This window comes from Varanus komodoensis, unplaced genomic scaffold (assembly GCF_004798865.1).
Source record: "Varanus komodoensis strain SLA01 unplaced genomic scaffold, ASM479886v1 scaffold2, whole genome shotgun sequence".
Taxonomy (NCBI): Eukaryota; Metazoa; Chordata; class Lepidosauria; order Squamata; family Varanidae; genus Varanus; species Varanus komodoensis.
In genome coordinates, this window is record NW_025335568.1 from 34,237,891 (window position 1) to 34,255,049 (window position 17,159).

The 17,159-nt window shown below is 39.8% G+C and overlaps 1 protein-coding gene across 1 annotated transcript; it reads right to left on the reverse strand.

Annotated features, from left to right (window-relative positions):
• Positions 1-6,152: 6,152 nt before the first annotated feature.
• Positions 6,153-16,844, reverse strand: CFAP97D2 (CFAP97 domain containing 2). The gene is made up of 5 exons (XM_044428546.1): positions 16,752-16,844; positions 13,062-13,142; positions 11,587-11,705; positions 10,054-10,246; positions 6,153-6,287 (listed from the first exon to the last, which is right to left on the reverse strand). The coding sequence occupies exons 1-5, from the start codon at positions 16,842-16,844 to the stop codon at positions 6,153-6,155; spliced, it is 621 nt and encodes a 206-aa protein (XP_044284481.1).
• Positions 16,845-17,159: the final 315 nt, after the last annotated feature.

Below are 17,159 nucleotides of genomic sequence, written 5' to 3' on the forward strand. Positions count from 1 at the left end.
GCAGTACTTCAAAATGAACTAAAAATATAAAACATTTATTATTATTAACAGTGTTATACCAGTATATACAAATATGCATACATTTTGCTCTAGTATAAAATTGTGTTTTAAAAGACGGTTTGGGGGCATATAAAAGCTTTACAGTAGCCACATACCGCTCTAGCTTTATGCTACAACTATAAGTATCACTATGTTACACAGTTATAAAGACTGTCAAATATAATGTTAAATATCAGAATGAAATGTTGACTTCTTGCCATTCATAACAAAGTACAAGAAATGTGTGGTGAAATCAGTGACATTACTGGCCTCAAAGTAGCCATATTACCTCATGATGATGATTATTTGACTGCTGGCTGATTGTTACATTAGCAGTTGTTTGTTTGTTTATTGAAGAGGAGACAAAGGCAGGCAGAGGCAAAGAGGTAAGGGGCCTGGACTAGCCCAGCAAAAAATCTTCTGGAAAAGACCATGTACTTCTGAGAGCTGCAGCTGAAAAGGAGTAGCCTGATTGCTAGCAGCAGCTATGTGGGTGGGTGGATGGGATTAATCCTGGTTGTAGGCTTCTAGCTGAACAGATCAGAGGAAGCTGCCCCAGCTTTTCTAGGGACTCTCGGATACAAGCAGCCAAGCTCCCAGAGAACAAACCGATAGGAGTTTGGTGGGGCAGGTCCCTAACTTTTTTCTCTCCCTCCCCTTTGTTTTCTTCCCAGTAACACACTCCCATTTATTGGTAGGATTGTGTTGTTAACCTTCAGAGAAGACAGGAGAAAGTACTGGTTCTCTCAACAGACCCAGCAAACTGGATTCCAAAGGGTAGTAGAAATAATGGGCCAAGAAGACACCCTAGTGGTGGTTACTTGCAACATCTGTACAATGTTTGTTTTCCTGCCTGAGGTCAACGTGGCCTACAAATGCAAGCTAGTAGCCCTGTTAGAAGAATAGCTGAGAGCACTAGAGCAGTGAGTGTTCACCATCAAAGTAATAAAAGAAGATGAAGAGTTTTTTAGACAGAGCAGTGGAGTTGCAACAGCTAAGAGTAGTACAGAAGCTAGAAGTGCAACAGCAAGCTGAGGCAGAAGAGAAAAATCTTGAGGGAAGGGAAAATGAGGAGGAAACTCACTGGGAAGAACTAGAAGAAACTCTTGACCAGTAGAAGCAGATTAACTCTTGAACTGTTTCCAGTTACTTGGGGATAAGACTGATGGGCAGCCTGCCCTGGAAGAGCAACAAGTCGTCCCATACAACACTGAACAAGAGACTAAAGGTCAACCAAGTAGTTGCAATGATACCAAAGCTTACAAGAACAAGAACAGAAGGGTGTTAGTTGTGGGAGATGGAAACACATGTATGTTAGGAAGACCTGTGGACTTCTCACGTACCCTGTCTCCTTGGAGTTCAAATACAACTGAAAGGCTCATACAGCTCACTGACACATATCCCTTCCTTCTTATACATGTGGGAACAAATTGCACTGCCAAGCAGAGCTTTGAAGAAATCACATTAGACTTTGAAGCTTTAGGGAGGAAAGTCAAGAACTTTGGGGCCCAGATAGGTTTCTGTTCAATCCTTCCAGTTCTTGGAGGAGGAACAGACAGGGAAAGAAAAATATTCCAAGCAAATGCCTGGCTACTAAGGTGGTGGTGATGATGTGAAAGACTTTGATTCCATTACCATGAGCTACACTTCTTGGAAGACAGATGCTGGCATGGCATGGATTGCACCTTTCAAGAACTGGAAAGAATGTGTTTGGCCACAGCATGAAGAAGTTTGTCAGGAGGGCTTTAAACTGAATCCTACAGGGGAAGGAGAAGTACACCTAGGCATAACAACAGACAGAGGTTTTTGCACCACAGTAGAGCAAGCAGCTCTAACAGTGCCTAATAATAGACTTCCAAAAAAAGCCTTTTTCAGATATGTCCAAAGATAAAGACAGAGGAAAGGAATAGAGTTCAACACGTCTACAGAACTAGCATTCCCAAGCCAGGACATTTTGTCTGGCTGAGCATGCATTGCACACTAAGCATTTCATTAGAAGATCCAACAGCAGAGCGATAAAATTAATTAGGAAAATATCAAACAATATGATGGTAGTGATAGAATCAGCAAACAGAGCAACTTCATCCAAACATTTCCTGAAAGAATGAAGTCTTCATCTGGCACTGGAAAGCCATAGGTTTGCAATACCAAAGATAGATCTTTCCAGGCTGATTATCTTCTTTAGTCATCTAATTATTTTCTGTGTGTTTTGACACAGTGAGGATGTAGTTAAGCTAACAGAATTTGGTGGATTCCCAACATTCCATGTTGAAAAACTGAGTTTGTACTCGGTGCCTTCTGTAGATGAATACTTGTAAATGGCATTCAGTTGGTAGTTTGTCATTTACAAATCCTCCACCTCTGCAGATAAGAGCATTAAACGAGATGTAGGGCATGGGGAACTTTAGAAGAACTATTATAAAAGTTCTCCTATACGCCTCAAGACTGTTGTGTTTTGAGACCAGATGACTAACTTGCTGTTTAGGTAAATCCCAAATGCCAGCAGTCTGTTCTACCTAGTACTGACTACTAAGGTTTAGGGCTGAGTGAGCAGGTAGCTAGCCCTGAACTGAAGTGTGGAAAGGAGAGTTTCTATCTCCCTCTTGCTATGCAATGTAAAAAGGTTGGAAAATGATTTTCATGCATATCCAATTCCAGCTACATTTCTTCAACCCAATTTCCTCCAGATGTATGGAACAGGGATACTGGGAGTTATTGTCCAAAACACCTGGAGGAGAGCCAGTTGAGAAAGGATGTTTTAAGCTAAACAGGACTCTGCATACCTTTGCAGCTAAAAGACACCTTGGCAAGGGCAATGAATTAGAATTTGATGGAGAGCTTTCTCTCTAATAAATTCCCTATGATTCTTTCAGCTTTAAATGTGTTTCAGAGGTCCCCTGACATCTATTAATGGGAGAAGGGGCATTAAGGGCATTAACCCATATTTATGCTATAAACTGTATAATTAACAGGCAATTTCTCATACCCTATGCTGTTTCCTTTCTATTTTTTCTTATTCTTTCAACTGATACCTGGAATATTCTTTACCTCCTGGAAAGGCAATGCATATATTTAGCTGAAGACCACATCTATAGAGGTTCTTTCCCCTGTATTTACCCCAGTGCCCTTAGCATCACAGTAATCCTCTCTAGACATCTGGAGAGTGGTTTTATCAGCACTTTTCCCTGGTGTATCTCTTAGCTGGGACATATTTCTAGCTTTTGCATACTCAGATAAAGGGCAGCTCTCTAGCCCATATTGTGGGGTTCATGGCCAGGTGAACAGGAAGTTGCTTGTCCAAGTCCCAGGCCTGCACAATACATTGTGTATGTGCATTTTTATCTCTGTGGTGTACGGAGGAGTGAAAGGAAGGTTGAGGGATGCGTGTCTTGTGGCACTTACCCACCAACCCTATTTTAACGTCATTCTGGGAAGTTATAGGATCTCTGTGTGTTCCCAGCTTAAAGTGAGGTAATGATTAATTAGGATTGGGAAAAATGCTTTTCCTTTGTTCCTAACCAATTTTCCCCAGGACTCTCAGCTTCCAAGTGGTCAGAGCCTTTTACAGAGATTATAGCATCCTGGACAATGAGTGGTAGCCTCAGGCCAGTTCTCCCTGTTTCTTCCTCCCCAACATCCTGTTAAGGTTCCTCTGTGCTCAGCATTCCATGCCACCTGGAAGGAACTAAGCATGCTCAGTCCTTAGATTGTTTGATTGTTGTTTGGTTGTTGATACCATGTCTGTGATTGGCCACATTTAACTGTTCTGCTGATAGCTAACATGGTGTCCCGTGTCTAATTCAGTAATAGTGGCTATGCTTTGGGGGAAGGGGACTAATGTATGCCTTCTTTGAGATGGTGCCAGCGTTTGCCATTTGCAGGGGTTATTTGTACGTACTTATGTTCTTTCTTATTTTTTGTTGAAATAATCTTATTGTGAGTGTTTTAGAAGATAAATTGTACAACAACAGGAATAAACATGTTAGCCCTTTTGCTAGATGATGGAATTAGAAACTAGTGACTGTATTCTAATGAAAAATGTAGTCTTTCTTTGATTAAGGTCATCAGAGTTAATGGAGTTAAGCAAATAGAATAAATAAATTTTATGTGTTAGGAAAGATACCATTTGTATACTATTTGAAAATGATTAAAAAGAAAATTCTTGATCTAAAAATAACAAACATCATCATGAAGTGTACACTGAGAAGAAAGTTGAGAAGGTCTTTAGCTTGTGCTATCCTTAGACAGCTTTAAAAAGTTTCCCAGAAGTATCTTGTTACCTGGTATATTAAACAACCAAGTTTCACAGACTCTACCGTTACAATTGCAAATTGCATGTCTCTTCCACAGATCAAAGGCTGAGCAACCTTTGTGCTGTTTTCTCTTTAAAGTGTGTGATTCTTTTGTACAGGCAATGATATCCATTAAGGAAGATCCAGAAGGATTTTTTTGAAAGTATAATTCCTCACATATGCCTACAACCCTGCATATTTCTTGTCCCTGAAGGTTTGCTGCTCATGACACACAAACTTTAGATAAGACAAAAATATATAGCTGTATTTGAGGCCAGAATGGATCTATTCCCAGTGCTGTGTGGAAATACACTTTTTCTACATACAGTTTGCTTAAGCTTGCAGATTTTATTATTTTAACTTTATGCATTTTACTGTGTGAAATGTGAAAATTGATCCTTTATGTGTACTGTATTTACCCCAAAGGCAACCCGTTCTAAATATAAAATTGGGATCATCCATTTAGTAGCTGATTACAACCATGCTGCTGACCCCTTCTTTCCCTTCTTTCTCACTGACTGACTTTCTAGGAAAAGCGAGATCTGATCAGTAGGTAAAACCATTGGCTCTCACTGGTTCATTCCAATATTTCTGTTACTTTCCAGGTAACTTTTGCTGTCTCTTTGCTTTCTTAGAGAAATTCTAGAATGAGAGACATAACAGCATTGGAAATATAGAAGCTAAGTATTTTGTTCCATGTTGCAAATGAAATGTCCCATTTTTAAAATTTATTGAAGTATCATGAGGTCTGTTTTGCTGATGACAACAAAGGAGAATTTACTTCTACATATTTCTGGGCTCAGCCATAAAGAAAATATGGAAGGAAAATGTTTCCTTGATGAAAAACTTACCACAGGAATTTCTGCATCTGTGTATCTGAATCCATCAGAACAGCTATTTGCTTCCAGTACTATGAATTAAATCATCAGTGTGATTTTCTGTAGCAGGTAAGGAGACACACAGCAGAAACCAGTGCTAATATTCTTTAGTGACATTTAGGTGGTCGACAGCATCACATTAATTTTATTTAGTAAAAAGTAAGCTCTAGTGGATGGGTTCAGACATCATACTGAGTCACCCTGCAAATAAGCTACCATGGATTTGTTGTTCACAGAACAACCCACAGTTCTCCACCAGATGATTGGGCTTGCTGTGACTTGTTCTTCCTCTCATTCCCTTGCAATCTTCCTGCCAGCTCCTGCACATATCTCAGGTTCCTCTCCAGCCAAACCTGGCTCCTCATCCTAGCTCCTTTCCTGCTTTGATTGCCATCATTTTTCAGAGCACGAACTTAATTTCACATGTCTTTCAGTTCTCTGGAAGTATGCAGATAACAATCCCCGCCCCCGTTATTTTACAAGAGCACAGATTAGTATATCTGGTATGTATAGTCTTGCCTTGTCAATGGCTTCCTATGATTCAGCTATCAAGCATAAAAAGGATGCATATATTTACATGCATTTGCTTTCCAGCCTGCTTTCTTGGAAGCAATCTGCACAGGTTTTGAAGGAATTTAATTTTCAAATATGCTCAGAACTGCTGCTCTAGCAACTCTGCTTATATCTAATTATGTCTAATATCTACCCTTAGTTTAACAAGGATGATTTCCTGAGGAATCCCATCACCTGCTTCACATGTCCTACTGCACAGGGTCTTGCAAGGCTGAACTAGTGAGAATGACGATCATGTAGGCCACTTGAGTTCCTTCCAAAAGGAAAAAAAGGTGTGGTATGAATGTGATGATGAGGAAGAGGAGGATTTAGTTTAAAAATAATAGCCACTGTTAGTACTAATACCATAGAGGTTGAAATTACATGTTTTCTAGTGAATATTCTCTTTGATATTTGCTTTGGTGAAGTTTTTGTTCCTCTCTTCTGATTTGGCTGTTGGATATCCATCTTTCAAATGCTTGTTGTTCTGTTTTTCTCTTTTTGGTGTTTTCTTAAGTTTTTTTTCCTGTGCAGGGATAAATAAATGTTACATTCAGGGTCTGCATATACAAATATGTATAGCTCTAATAAAATATGCTTATGTGTTCTGTAATTGAAAAGTAACATTAATTACATAGACCCCACTAACCTTAAGATTCCAATCAGTATTATTAACGATGATCACAACATATTAGAACAAGTTGTCACTTTATTTGCCCTTTCAGTTACCATATTTTAAATTTTATCCTTGTTTTGAATTTTTCTATATTTTATTCTCTGAGCATATGCCTTGGTAATCTGAAATGATATTAATGGTATTTAGAACTGATAGTCTTTCTTGAGTTATTCCTGGGTCCAGGAATTTGGATTTGAGGAATGTTTTGAGAATCTGTGATACATATAAGCTAGCTAGAAGCTTTGCAACTTGAAATTTATTCCTTAGAAGGTTTATATACATCTTCATTTGTTGCAGAAGGATAGCAGGTTCAAATTCTTTTTAGGGAAAGAAGACTTTCTTTTTGTACAACCTCTAAGACTTGCTTCTGAAGGTCTTTGAGGCAGCTCAGTAGTGAAAGCATTAGTTGAAAACATAAAAACTGGCCTTCAAGGGATAGGAAAGGCAGATTCTGTCCCTTCAGTTCATTTTTGCAGGCAGAAAGAAGGATAAAAATGCCCTTCTTTTGATTAAGGGAGAATTCACACATTTTAATTATAACTTTAAAATCAGTATCCAGTTTTCATGAAAACCCACATTTTTCTTGTACCTCCAAATTCAGCTTTCATTCAAATTTCAGCCATTCAAATCAGTGGGGCTGAAAGTAGTCATTACTTTCTTGTGCAGTTGATTTCAATGGGTTTCACTCTAAATTGTCAAAAGGTGAGCTGTCCAATCAGAGCAGGGCAGTGACTCATCTTTGCTCGTGATAGAGGGCAGGCAACATTTTGCCTCCTTCACAGTGTGGTCCGCAGGGTTTTTAGTGTCCCCACATTGCTCTCAGCCTTTCCATCCATTCCAGAGACTCTTTTCAAATAAACCTCTGCTTTCAACAGCTGTCAAAAACAAGTGCTACTGAAAAGAGGGTTTCATTTCTCCATCTTCCTGAGTACCTTTTGACAGTGAAGCCCCCCAGTATCTCTCATGATAGTGGAGAAGACGGACCATGTAACCTCTGCACCTGCTCAAACTGCTGTCAGATACTAACTGGTGATGGGCAACTTCAAGGGCCTTTTGTCCTCATGATGCTTTGCTTTTGATCTAGACTTGGACTAGACATCCTTTCCAATAGATGCTACCCTCAAATAGAGGACTATCTTTCTAGAATAAAGGACTGTTTTCTGTCAGGACCAGCCTCCTTGTAAGGGTCCTGTTTTCTTTCTTTCTTTCTTTCTTTCTTTCTTTCTTTCTTTCTTTCTTTCTGCCACTCTAATTAAACTGTTTTCTTTCTCTGGGCTATTTGCATTTTGCTAGGCTCTGCTGGTTAAGAACAAAACAGGAAGAAGGGGGAGGCAAATTAAGGACTGCTCAGAACATGTCAGTCACCTAGTGAGGGAAATACTATTTGCCACTTAACAGATGAGTGAACTTGCAGAAGACAGTTAAATATGATGCCTAACCCTAACCTTAAGGCAGTATAGAATGAGTTTTGCCTGGAGCAAGTTTTGAACATAAACATAGAAACCGGAGATTTGATACCTTTTTGGGTTCAGTTGTTTCTGTGTTGCAATATGTATTACAGGTAGATTAGAAGAATTCAGAAATAACACTTGTTTGCCATTTTTGCTAATCACAGGGTTTTTTTGTCCATTTAAATATTATATTGGATTGTAATTTCCTTTTTAAAAATATTATACAGCAGTAAGGCTCAACTTGGTGAAAGACAGGCACCTATTTGTTAAATATGCATCAGGTAGATATATCTCTGTTAATATGGAAGAGACTTCCATGTCTCACCAGGTGAAGTCATCCTCATGCTCTGGCTGGGGATTCCCAAGCAGCCAGGTAGGAGGATAAAGGTGGAATGGAAGGCTGCCTGAGACGGCTTCCAGTCAGTGAGGTTAGACTAGCCCAGCTGGGGGAGAGTGAAACTACATCAGCTACAGCGGGGGTCATCCAGGGCAGACTTATTAAGTTCTGGGAGGTAGCAAGAGAAGGGCTGGAAGGAGGAGAGGGAATGGCTGTATCAGTCCAGAAAAAGGTAGAGGATCCCTTCTGCAGTCCCTTGCCCTGCCTTCCTTTGGCAAGGAGACTGGAAGGACCCAGCAGGGAGAGATGGAAGAGCTGCTGGCATATCCAATACCTAATACCTGGAGTGGAAGCATGGGAGAAGCCTCAAGCTCGGAGAGACTGGGGAAGCCTCTCTCACAGGAACAGACAAACCTTGCTCCACGGATGTGTGCCACCAGAAGGGCAAGTACTTCAAGACTGTTGGCTATTTGCGGGGTGCAAAGCTGGGAGGAGGGGAAGGGAGACATATGCCTTTATCCTGAACAAGAACTTATAGGCTGGTTGGGCCTCCGTGTGTTAACTAGATGCAAAGACTCACAAATTTGAGTTTTGTGAGGCTATGCAAGAGGGTGGGTTCACATAATACATAATGGGAACAGAAAGGAGTTTTTAATTACCAGCTTCTTTTGCAAACTGTTACTATACATAAACTATGAACTCCAATATCAGAACTAGCTGTACCATGTTTCCCACAACTGAGAGATTGTCAGAGCTTACCCACCCCACCAGAAATTGACCACTGATGCAATCTCCAGACTGCAATCTAAGTGAGGTCTGACTAGAGCCACCTAAAATTACATTTTTACAGCCACATCACACTGACATATTCAGCTTGTGACCGATTGCCACTTTAGGATCCTTTTCACAGAAATGTTTTCAAGGCATCTGCCATCTGAAATAAGGTGGAATGTAGCATGTGCCAATGGCAATACTGAACCCCTGATCTGTTTTTGAGTAATGTTTCAGAGGGCTGTTTAATTCTCACACAACCCACTACCATTAGGTTTAGAGGACACAACAAGCTGCAGTTGTGGCTTGAATTTTCAGGATGTTGACTGCAAATGCTGCAGCTTATGTGGCTTAAATAAAGTCATTCCTGTGAATGGATACACTCAGAGCTTTCCTGTATCTGCCGTCAGTTTCGTGACAGAGTTGAGATCAGAGCACCACCTTCTAGGTGGAGCTGTCCTACAGGGGGAGAATACCAGTGCAAAAGTACAAACAGGGCTTTCAGAAATAATATCCCATTTTCGGGATTCTCACAAAACCAGAAGGTAAACTAGAGGAGCACAATGGTGTCTGTGGATCCACGTGGTAGTACCATCCAGCCCACACTTCAACCAGCTTGCTGATCAGGAACATGAATGAAACAGAGCAGACTTATAAATGAAGAGTATTTCATATCTCAGATGTTACATATTCAGAATTCCTATCTTAACAGATAAATGTTTCATGCACATTGCAAACATCTGCCAAGGTCCTGTCTATCTTGATCCACTAAAGTTGCTCCCTGAAGCCAGATTCAGGGAGTCACTTTATTTTAGATAAATTTTGCTGCTAAATAATGCCAAGTACACAAGAGAAAATGGTACTGTCATGCATACTCCCACTTATTTTCTCTTTTGCACTATTTCTGGGACAGCTATACAATTTTCCAGCTTTACACTAGTATAGATTCCTTCAATCCCAACAAAGAGATGGGAAGAAGCATTGTTTGGAAATGGAAGATAGGAAGTATGGCTCCATTGAGTTGTAGATACTTGGGCATATCTGGCAACTGACTTACCTTTTGATCCTGCAATTTGCACAGTTCTCGGGGATATCTTGCAATACTGTTCGTGTAGCTTTCAGTCTTTTGCCATTCTTCATTCCACTTCTGGACCCTGTACTGAGGTTTACACTTTATAATCCGTTCCAGAATAGCGTGATTCTCTTGGCTTATTCTTAGTAATTCTTGCCCTCGTTTTTCTCTGTTTAAGCTGATTTATAAAGCCAATATAAGCTAATGCAATAAATTATCTAGCTATTCATTAATATGCAGAGGCCAAGCACAAATGAGCAGCTACACTATTAAGGGTGCAGTCTTATGCATCTTTAAACAGAAAAACATCTACAGCTCCCAGCATGCCAGAGCCATCATGAGATGCTTGGTGTTACAGGATTTTTTTTCTTTCTAAACATGCACAGAATTACACTTTTAGTAATACAGCAGCCACTGGTGACTACTTTATGTAGGGAACAAAAGGAATATTAGTAAAATGACATAAACCAATAGTGGAAAACTAATATAGTATATGAGTGAGTAGCCTTTCCTTCAGAAAGTAGTAGCTCACCAAACCAATTTGTAACACAAGTTCACGGAGCGAGCTGACAAGCGTTTTTGTAGACTAGAAAAGGATATATAGCTAGCTGCAGGGCTGCCGTAGGCTAAATTCTAATTATGCCGTGAGTATTAGTAAACTACTGCCATGGTGTGATAGCTTTCTTTGAATCCATTTTTCTCCAGACATGGCATTGGAACACAAAATATTCTCAGTCATCCAACATATAGCAGAGAAAGAGCTGACAGACTTCATGCTTGAAACCATCTTTCCCTAGAGAAATCCTAAATGTTATCCGACAGATGTTCTTTCTTACTGTTCTGTGCTCAGCAGCCTCCGTGAATCCAAAAAGTTAAACTGAAATTGCAGTTCTCTGCCACCCCTATTCTGAGGTCACTGAATGGAAATGTGCTGCTTCCTTTTCAGGCTAATAGGACATCGCTGCTTGCTCTGGGCAGGTCTTCAAAGTACCACCAACCTTTGTATTCCTGCCTGTTCACTGCTTATTCCTTCCTCAAATTATGAATATTTTAGTACTGTCAGTTAAAAAATGTTCCTTAGGATTTAGTGGGAGTCTCAGTAGTGCAAGATCCAAAATTTCTGCTTTAGAGATTCCTATGCATAGACTTCTCTATCCTAGTGCCTTCCAAATATGTTGAACTATGCCTTCCATTATGCCTGGCCAGTGATGGGAGTTGTAGTTCATCCTATGAGGAGGACACATGTTTGGGAAAAGCCTCGGACAACACCAGACCTAACTGCTCTGATTCAGGGGTTCCCAGTGCGACTTGCAATAAGAGGGGTTTAAAAAAAGAAAAATGGCCATAGAAGTGAACTTTCCAGTAACATTTTGGAGCCACAAGGTCTAGTTCTACGAAACAGAACTAAAGCCTCTTATTAAGGCAGGTTTTAATTTATTCACTGTCATGGCCAACATTGTCAAAAGAATTAGGTCACTCTATAGAGTGTATACCATTCTCATTGCAAACTTTACCTACCTTTTGGCCTCATATTCATTTTTGTTATCTATTCTTCCTGTAGTCCTTATGATGTAAGATATCTTTTCCAGCAGCAAACGATTGTCTCGCTCAATGACTGACAGGCGGTCCCGATCCAGCTTGAGACATGAAACGACACAAAGATTTACTGTTAGGAGTTTTCTAATATACACTTATCATTCCCTGCTCATAGTTGTTTATATGTTCTTTAAATGCCAACATGGCCCCACAGTTTCTCTTCTGTGTCTAAATGATACTTTTACTGGGCTCTTTTAGGGCAGGAAAAATGTTGTTAAATAAAAAAAGTGAAATAAACCACTTTTTCACTTATGTATTTGTGCTATTTTACTGTACCATAGTTCCACCTAGAGGTTATAAAATGAAAAATCAGGATACACCTTTCCTGTAGCGCTTTGATCTTAATTGTGTGCCAAACAAAAAGTAGATACAGTCAGTTAACTGCCAATGTGTAGGAAAGTTTTTAAAAGCCAATCATGTCCTATTTGTCCTTTCTTACAAAAGACAGCTATAATGCTTACCCCCCACTTTATATCTGCAATTTTGCCTGTGTGGGACACAACTGTAGAACTTGTTCTAACATCGCAAAATCCACAATAGCCACAAAACAAGTGCAGGATGCTGCTGAAGCACATAGAACAACCTTCTCCACCCTGATGCCCTCCAGATGTTTAGAACCAGAACATCCAGAACTTCTGACCATCAGTCTCCGTGGCTGAAGCTTGTTGGAGGTGATGTGCAAACAGTTGGAGTGCACAAGATCGGGAAATTCTGATTTGGAGCTTGCAGAAAAGTAATGCAAAATGCCCTTATTTATCCAGATGAAGGACAGAGAACATTGTCACCAAGTTTTTCTTTTAGGGAGCCCCACCCACTTTTGCCCACTGTCGAGCTGATCTTGCCAGTCTCTTCCCCAAACCCATCCCCTTCCAAAAGCTCATCTCATCTCCCATTAGCTGCTGTTCAGAGCAAAGAGTTTTCCTTGCTGGGGAAAGTGGTCTGGGACCTCCTGGGTAATCTGAGTGATTCAGTCCTGTTTATTTCTGAGTTGATATAAAGGATGTGGGGTACTTTTTGAAAGTGCACTGCAGAATTCAGCCCTGCTTACATATAAATAATAAGAGCTTCCCCGCCCTTCCAGTGGCAGCAAAGAAACTACATGTCACACACTAATTACGCACGTGTGTGCACATCTCACACACACATCTTTGGTCTCCTGGCAGACACTGGACATGGTCCTCATGGTGAAAAGTGTACTCCCCTGTTAGAGAGCATAGAACCATTTATTTTGAGATAAAAATGTAGCAGGATACAAAAATGAAGTGCTGCCAATCCGTGAAGACTAACACATGTATTGTAACATCAACCCATGAAAGCTCATGTTGCAATAAAACTGGCAATGTTTAAAGGGCTGCTTCCCTCCCTCCCTCTGTAACAGACTCTAAGCAACATCCTACCTTGAGTTTTCTTAGCTTCAAATGAAGATGTCCATATGTTGGAGGAGTAGAGGTGTCAATGACAGGTTTAGCTGTCTGGATCTGCAGCAAAAAATAAAAAAAGTGTGCATGTGTGTTTTCAGACTTATCCACAGAATGAAAGGGAAATTATTGCTGTAGTGTATAGCAGTTCCCGATTCCCCAGTTCATGGTTCAGTTTATCTATGAACTCACTGGCTCTGAGTATACAAGCCATTATATATCGGCATCAACCCTTTCTCCATAATAAGGGAATAAGAAAAATCTTACTGGCTTTCCTTCCAGCAGTATAGTAAGGATTATTAATCTAAGTGATTGGACTATTTATGCATATATGCATCCGCTCAGAAGTTCAGTGGCCTTTCTCTCATTGAACAAGACCCAGACTAAGTGGCACCTGTGCACAGGATTGCAGCTTTAGAAAGACATTTGCCTCCTATGCACGCTTACCCAGAAGCAAACCTCATTGTGTTCAGTGGGTCTCACATAGAAGTTTTCATAGGGTTGAAGCCTCAGGCAGCTTAGATGCAATGGGGCTTACCTCTGAGTCGACACATAGGATTGCATTGTTCCACTTTTCTTCCATTCCTTTTTATTTTAAACCATCACCCTCCTTTTTCTATCACACTTGTCTGTTTCTAACATCCTTCATTTATGTTCTGTTTACACCTTCTCTTCCCACCTTGTGAATTGTTATGCGAGGGTGTTTCCCCCAAGCTAATAGCAGAAGGCTGCTTGTGCTTCACTTCTAATAAAGGCACATTCCATAAGTAAATATTTACATGCTGCCTTCTCTGGAGGAACGCATCTATACAAGGTCAGTTGCCCTCAGGTTTATAAATCAAAACACAGTATTTATGCAACAGAATGAAATGAAATAGTTGCCACCTAAACACCAAATAAAAACCCATAGCAACAAGAACCATAGTGCCCTGCAATGTGAGTAAACAGTTCCTAGAAGAACGCGGCAGCTCAGCACAAGGATGAAGAGTTGTTTTTATGCCGAATCTGTGCTGTGGGTATGTCCTTTGCGTCTTGGGATCACACGCAAAATCATTGTGTTCCAAAACCTCCTCCCTATCTATGCTTCATTATGTTGATCCTATAAGAAGGCAGACTGAGCAGCCGAAGAGATAGAGCTGGCATTTATAATCCAAGCAGCAATATAAGACACTTTGACATAAACCAAAGTGAAAAGCATTATTTACGTGGAAGGCAACCCAAGATGTATAAACCCTACAGCACCTGACAGTATAAATGCATAGAATTATATTCTTGATTGTACTAAAAACAGATTCATTGAAATCAATCGTGATTAAGTAGTCTCTTTGATTTTAGTGGTCTACTCTAAATTTGACAAGGTTCCAAACTGGATCTAAACCCTTACGAGGAGCATTCAAGAATCTAATATTTTTTAATGTGTTCACATTAACAAATAGAGGTTCAGTAAGTATTAATTTAATCTCATAGCAGTGATCTTTATCCACATCTGAAAAACAAACGGACATCCAATAAGTCAGTTTAAATCTGGGGGCAACTTGTGCCCCTCCAGATGTTGGAGTGCAGCTCCCATCATCCCTCACCATTGGCTATGCTGGCTAGTACTGATAGGGCTCGTGACCCTCTAGCTGTCAGTGGACTGCAAAATGCTCACCCCTGCTATAAAGTGATTATATGAGGACTTCATATAGTAATTACGCTTTCTCTGTATATAAACTTGAACAATCTCATAAAGGCAAAACCCTAGTCATCATGTATGAATACAAATGAATAGCAACTGGCACAAGAATCACCAAACCTAACAGTCTGTTTTTAGCTGTATAAATAGATTTCATTTTTCCAGGATTTTTATCTATAACTTTATCACAAAAACTAACCTGATTGCAGCCAAATACAGGATTGTTGTGTCATGGTACATACAAACTTTAATGATTTACATGAGTTAATGTGTGGCTGAATCTCACAACTAGAGGAAGTTAGATTTAAATTGTATAAAATGCTAAGGATGTTCAGAAGGAAGTTGCACAATTGTTCATTACAGAGCTAAAAAGCCTTATTTCTCTGCTATGTTCAGGATGCTGTGACCTAGATAAGAAACTAATTCCAAGCATTAATAAGAGGAAGTATGTAACCATTTACCTATTTTCATAAAATTGAACTGCAAGTGTGTGCATGCACACTAATCAGAAATAATTTTACTTGAAGAATTTAAAAAGAGATAAGGTACAATATAGTTAAATGTTTCTCTAACAAAAACAACTGTTTTCATATCTTCTAGTTAGACTGAAAGATGGAGGTGAATCTTACTAAAACAGTTGCATACTGTAACTACTCATTAATTATATTTGCTTTCCAGTTTTCCTCCAGGGAACTCGGAGTAGCATATACACAGTTTTCCTATATTATCTTCACACAATCCCACAACATGGATCCTACTGGCTTATGGCTATTCTGTAACCATCACAGGTAACCGGGGATTCAAACCTGAGTCTCTCCCCACCAATCCACCTGTCAGCTGTCAGGTGGCCATACCTTTCCCAGAATGCACCATTCCATTATCTTCCTCTGCTTTCCTGCACTCTATCTCCAATCATTGATCAGCATTCTCTGCCACTAAGAATGCTCAATTGGGCTGTTTTCGATGTTTCCCCCCTTTTTTCTAAAGATGGATTGTATTTCTCCCTCTTGTGCAGCTGGTGTCAGTTTGGTTATGCTAGCATCAGCACTCATCCTTATACCTTGACAATAGGAGGAATAATTAATATAGAGTATGCCGATATATTTGTCTGTGGTTCAATGGCATTTACAAAAGCAACCACAGAGGAGCAAAAAGAGATAAAGATGCCTGAAAAATACATCAAAAAAATTCATGGGATGCAGTAAAACAGTAAAAAACTGTGATAAACTCATAACACAATTCATAAAGCAGAAAATAGGCTACAATGCTAGTCTGCTGATGACAGTATGAGCAAATACTGTACAGAAAAAAAGGACAACATTACCATCACAAATATCTTTTTGCTCAGAAAAAATTATCTGCCTTGCCATCTACTGCAGTTGTCTTTACAACATTTTGGCTGATGTTCTGGGCTGCCAGGGCAAAGATAGCAATCTTCTTAATGATTACACTAATCTGCCAATGAATTGCAATGATGTCACCCAGAGATGGCCAACTCTAGTTTCCAATAGGTCCCTCCAAAAGCAAGCCCTGGGTTCCCCATATGCCACAACCTTTGTGTCAGAAAAACAACAATTATGTGTCATCTGTGCAGAAGAATTGCACAGATGGCATGACCATTTCTTTTCTCTATGCATGGGATACATTAATCAAGGCACTATGTTACTGTGGTAGAAATACCCATTAAATGCATCCATGTCTTTTTTCATAGAAATATGTCTGTAGCACAAAAAGTAATGCAGGAAATGGCCTATAGTATCTGTGGGAAATGTTGCATTTTTACATGAAAAGATTTTGAAATTGGATGGATTTTCTGAATCTAAATCTTGGCATGATATTGCGCTTGCTTTGCAATGTGAGGTTGAGAGGGAGCCGTGTGGAGTGCATACTGAAACCCTGAGCAACAGTTAATTGTTTGTGCCCTTGGCAAAAATGCAAAGGCATTTCCCTTCAGCGATTCCTATGCTCTCTATTATCAAAGACGTTATGCTTACCTTTTTCTTGTGCTTTTCGTATGTAGCTTTGTCCCATTTTTGCTGAAGGTATTTGTTGCCACATGGCAGAATTGGTTGGTAGGCTCGATGCATCTTAAAGCTACATAAAATATCGCTAAATCTGAACTCCTTCAAAGAAGATGAGTCATCAGCTAAAGAACCTTCTTGAGCTAAGCTCTAACAACTGTGGTGTGTTTGCAGCTGGTCATGTGGTTGTCATGGTACCACAGAGGCAAAAATTGAATAGCTGGTGGGAGACTTTTAAACAATATGTTGGGGAAATAGCAAACAGGAGTGAAGGAACTAAATCTAAGATTTCAAAGGATACCCTTTTCAGTTTCATTAATCCCTAGAACAATTACACTTCTGTGATCCTGTTTAGCACTTTAGCAATTAAGGGAAAGTAGT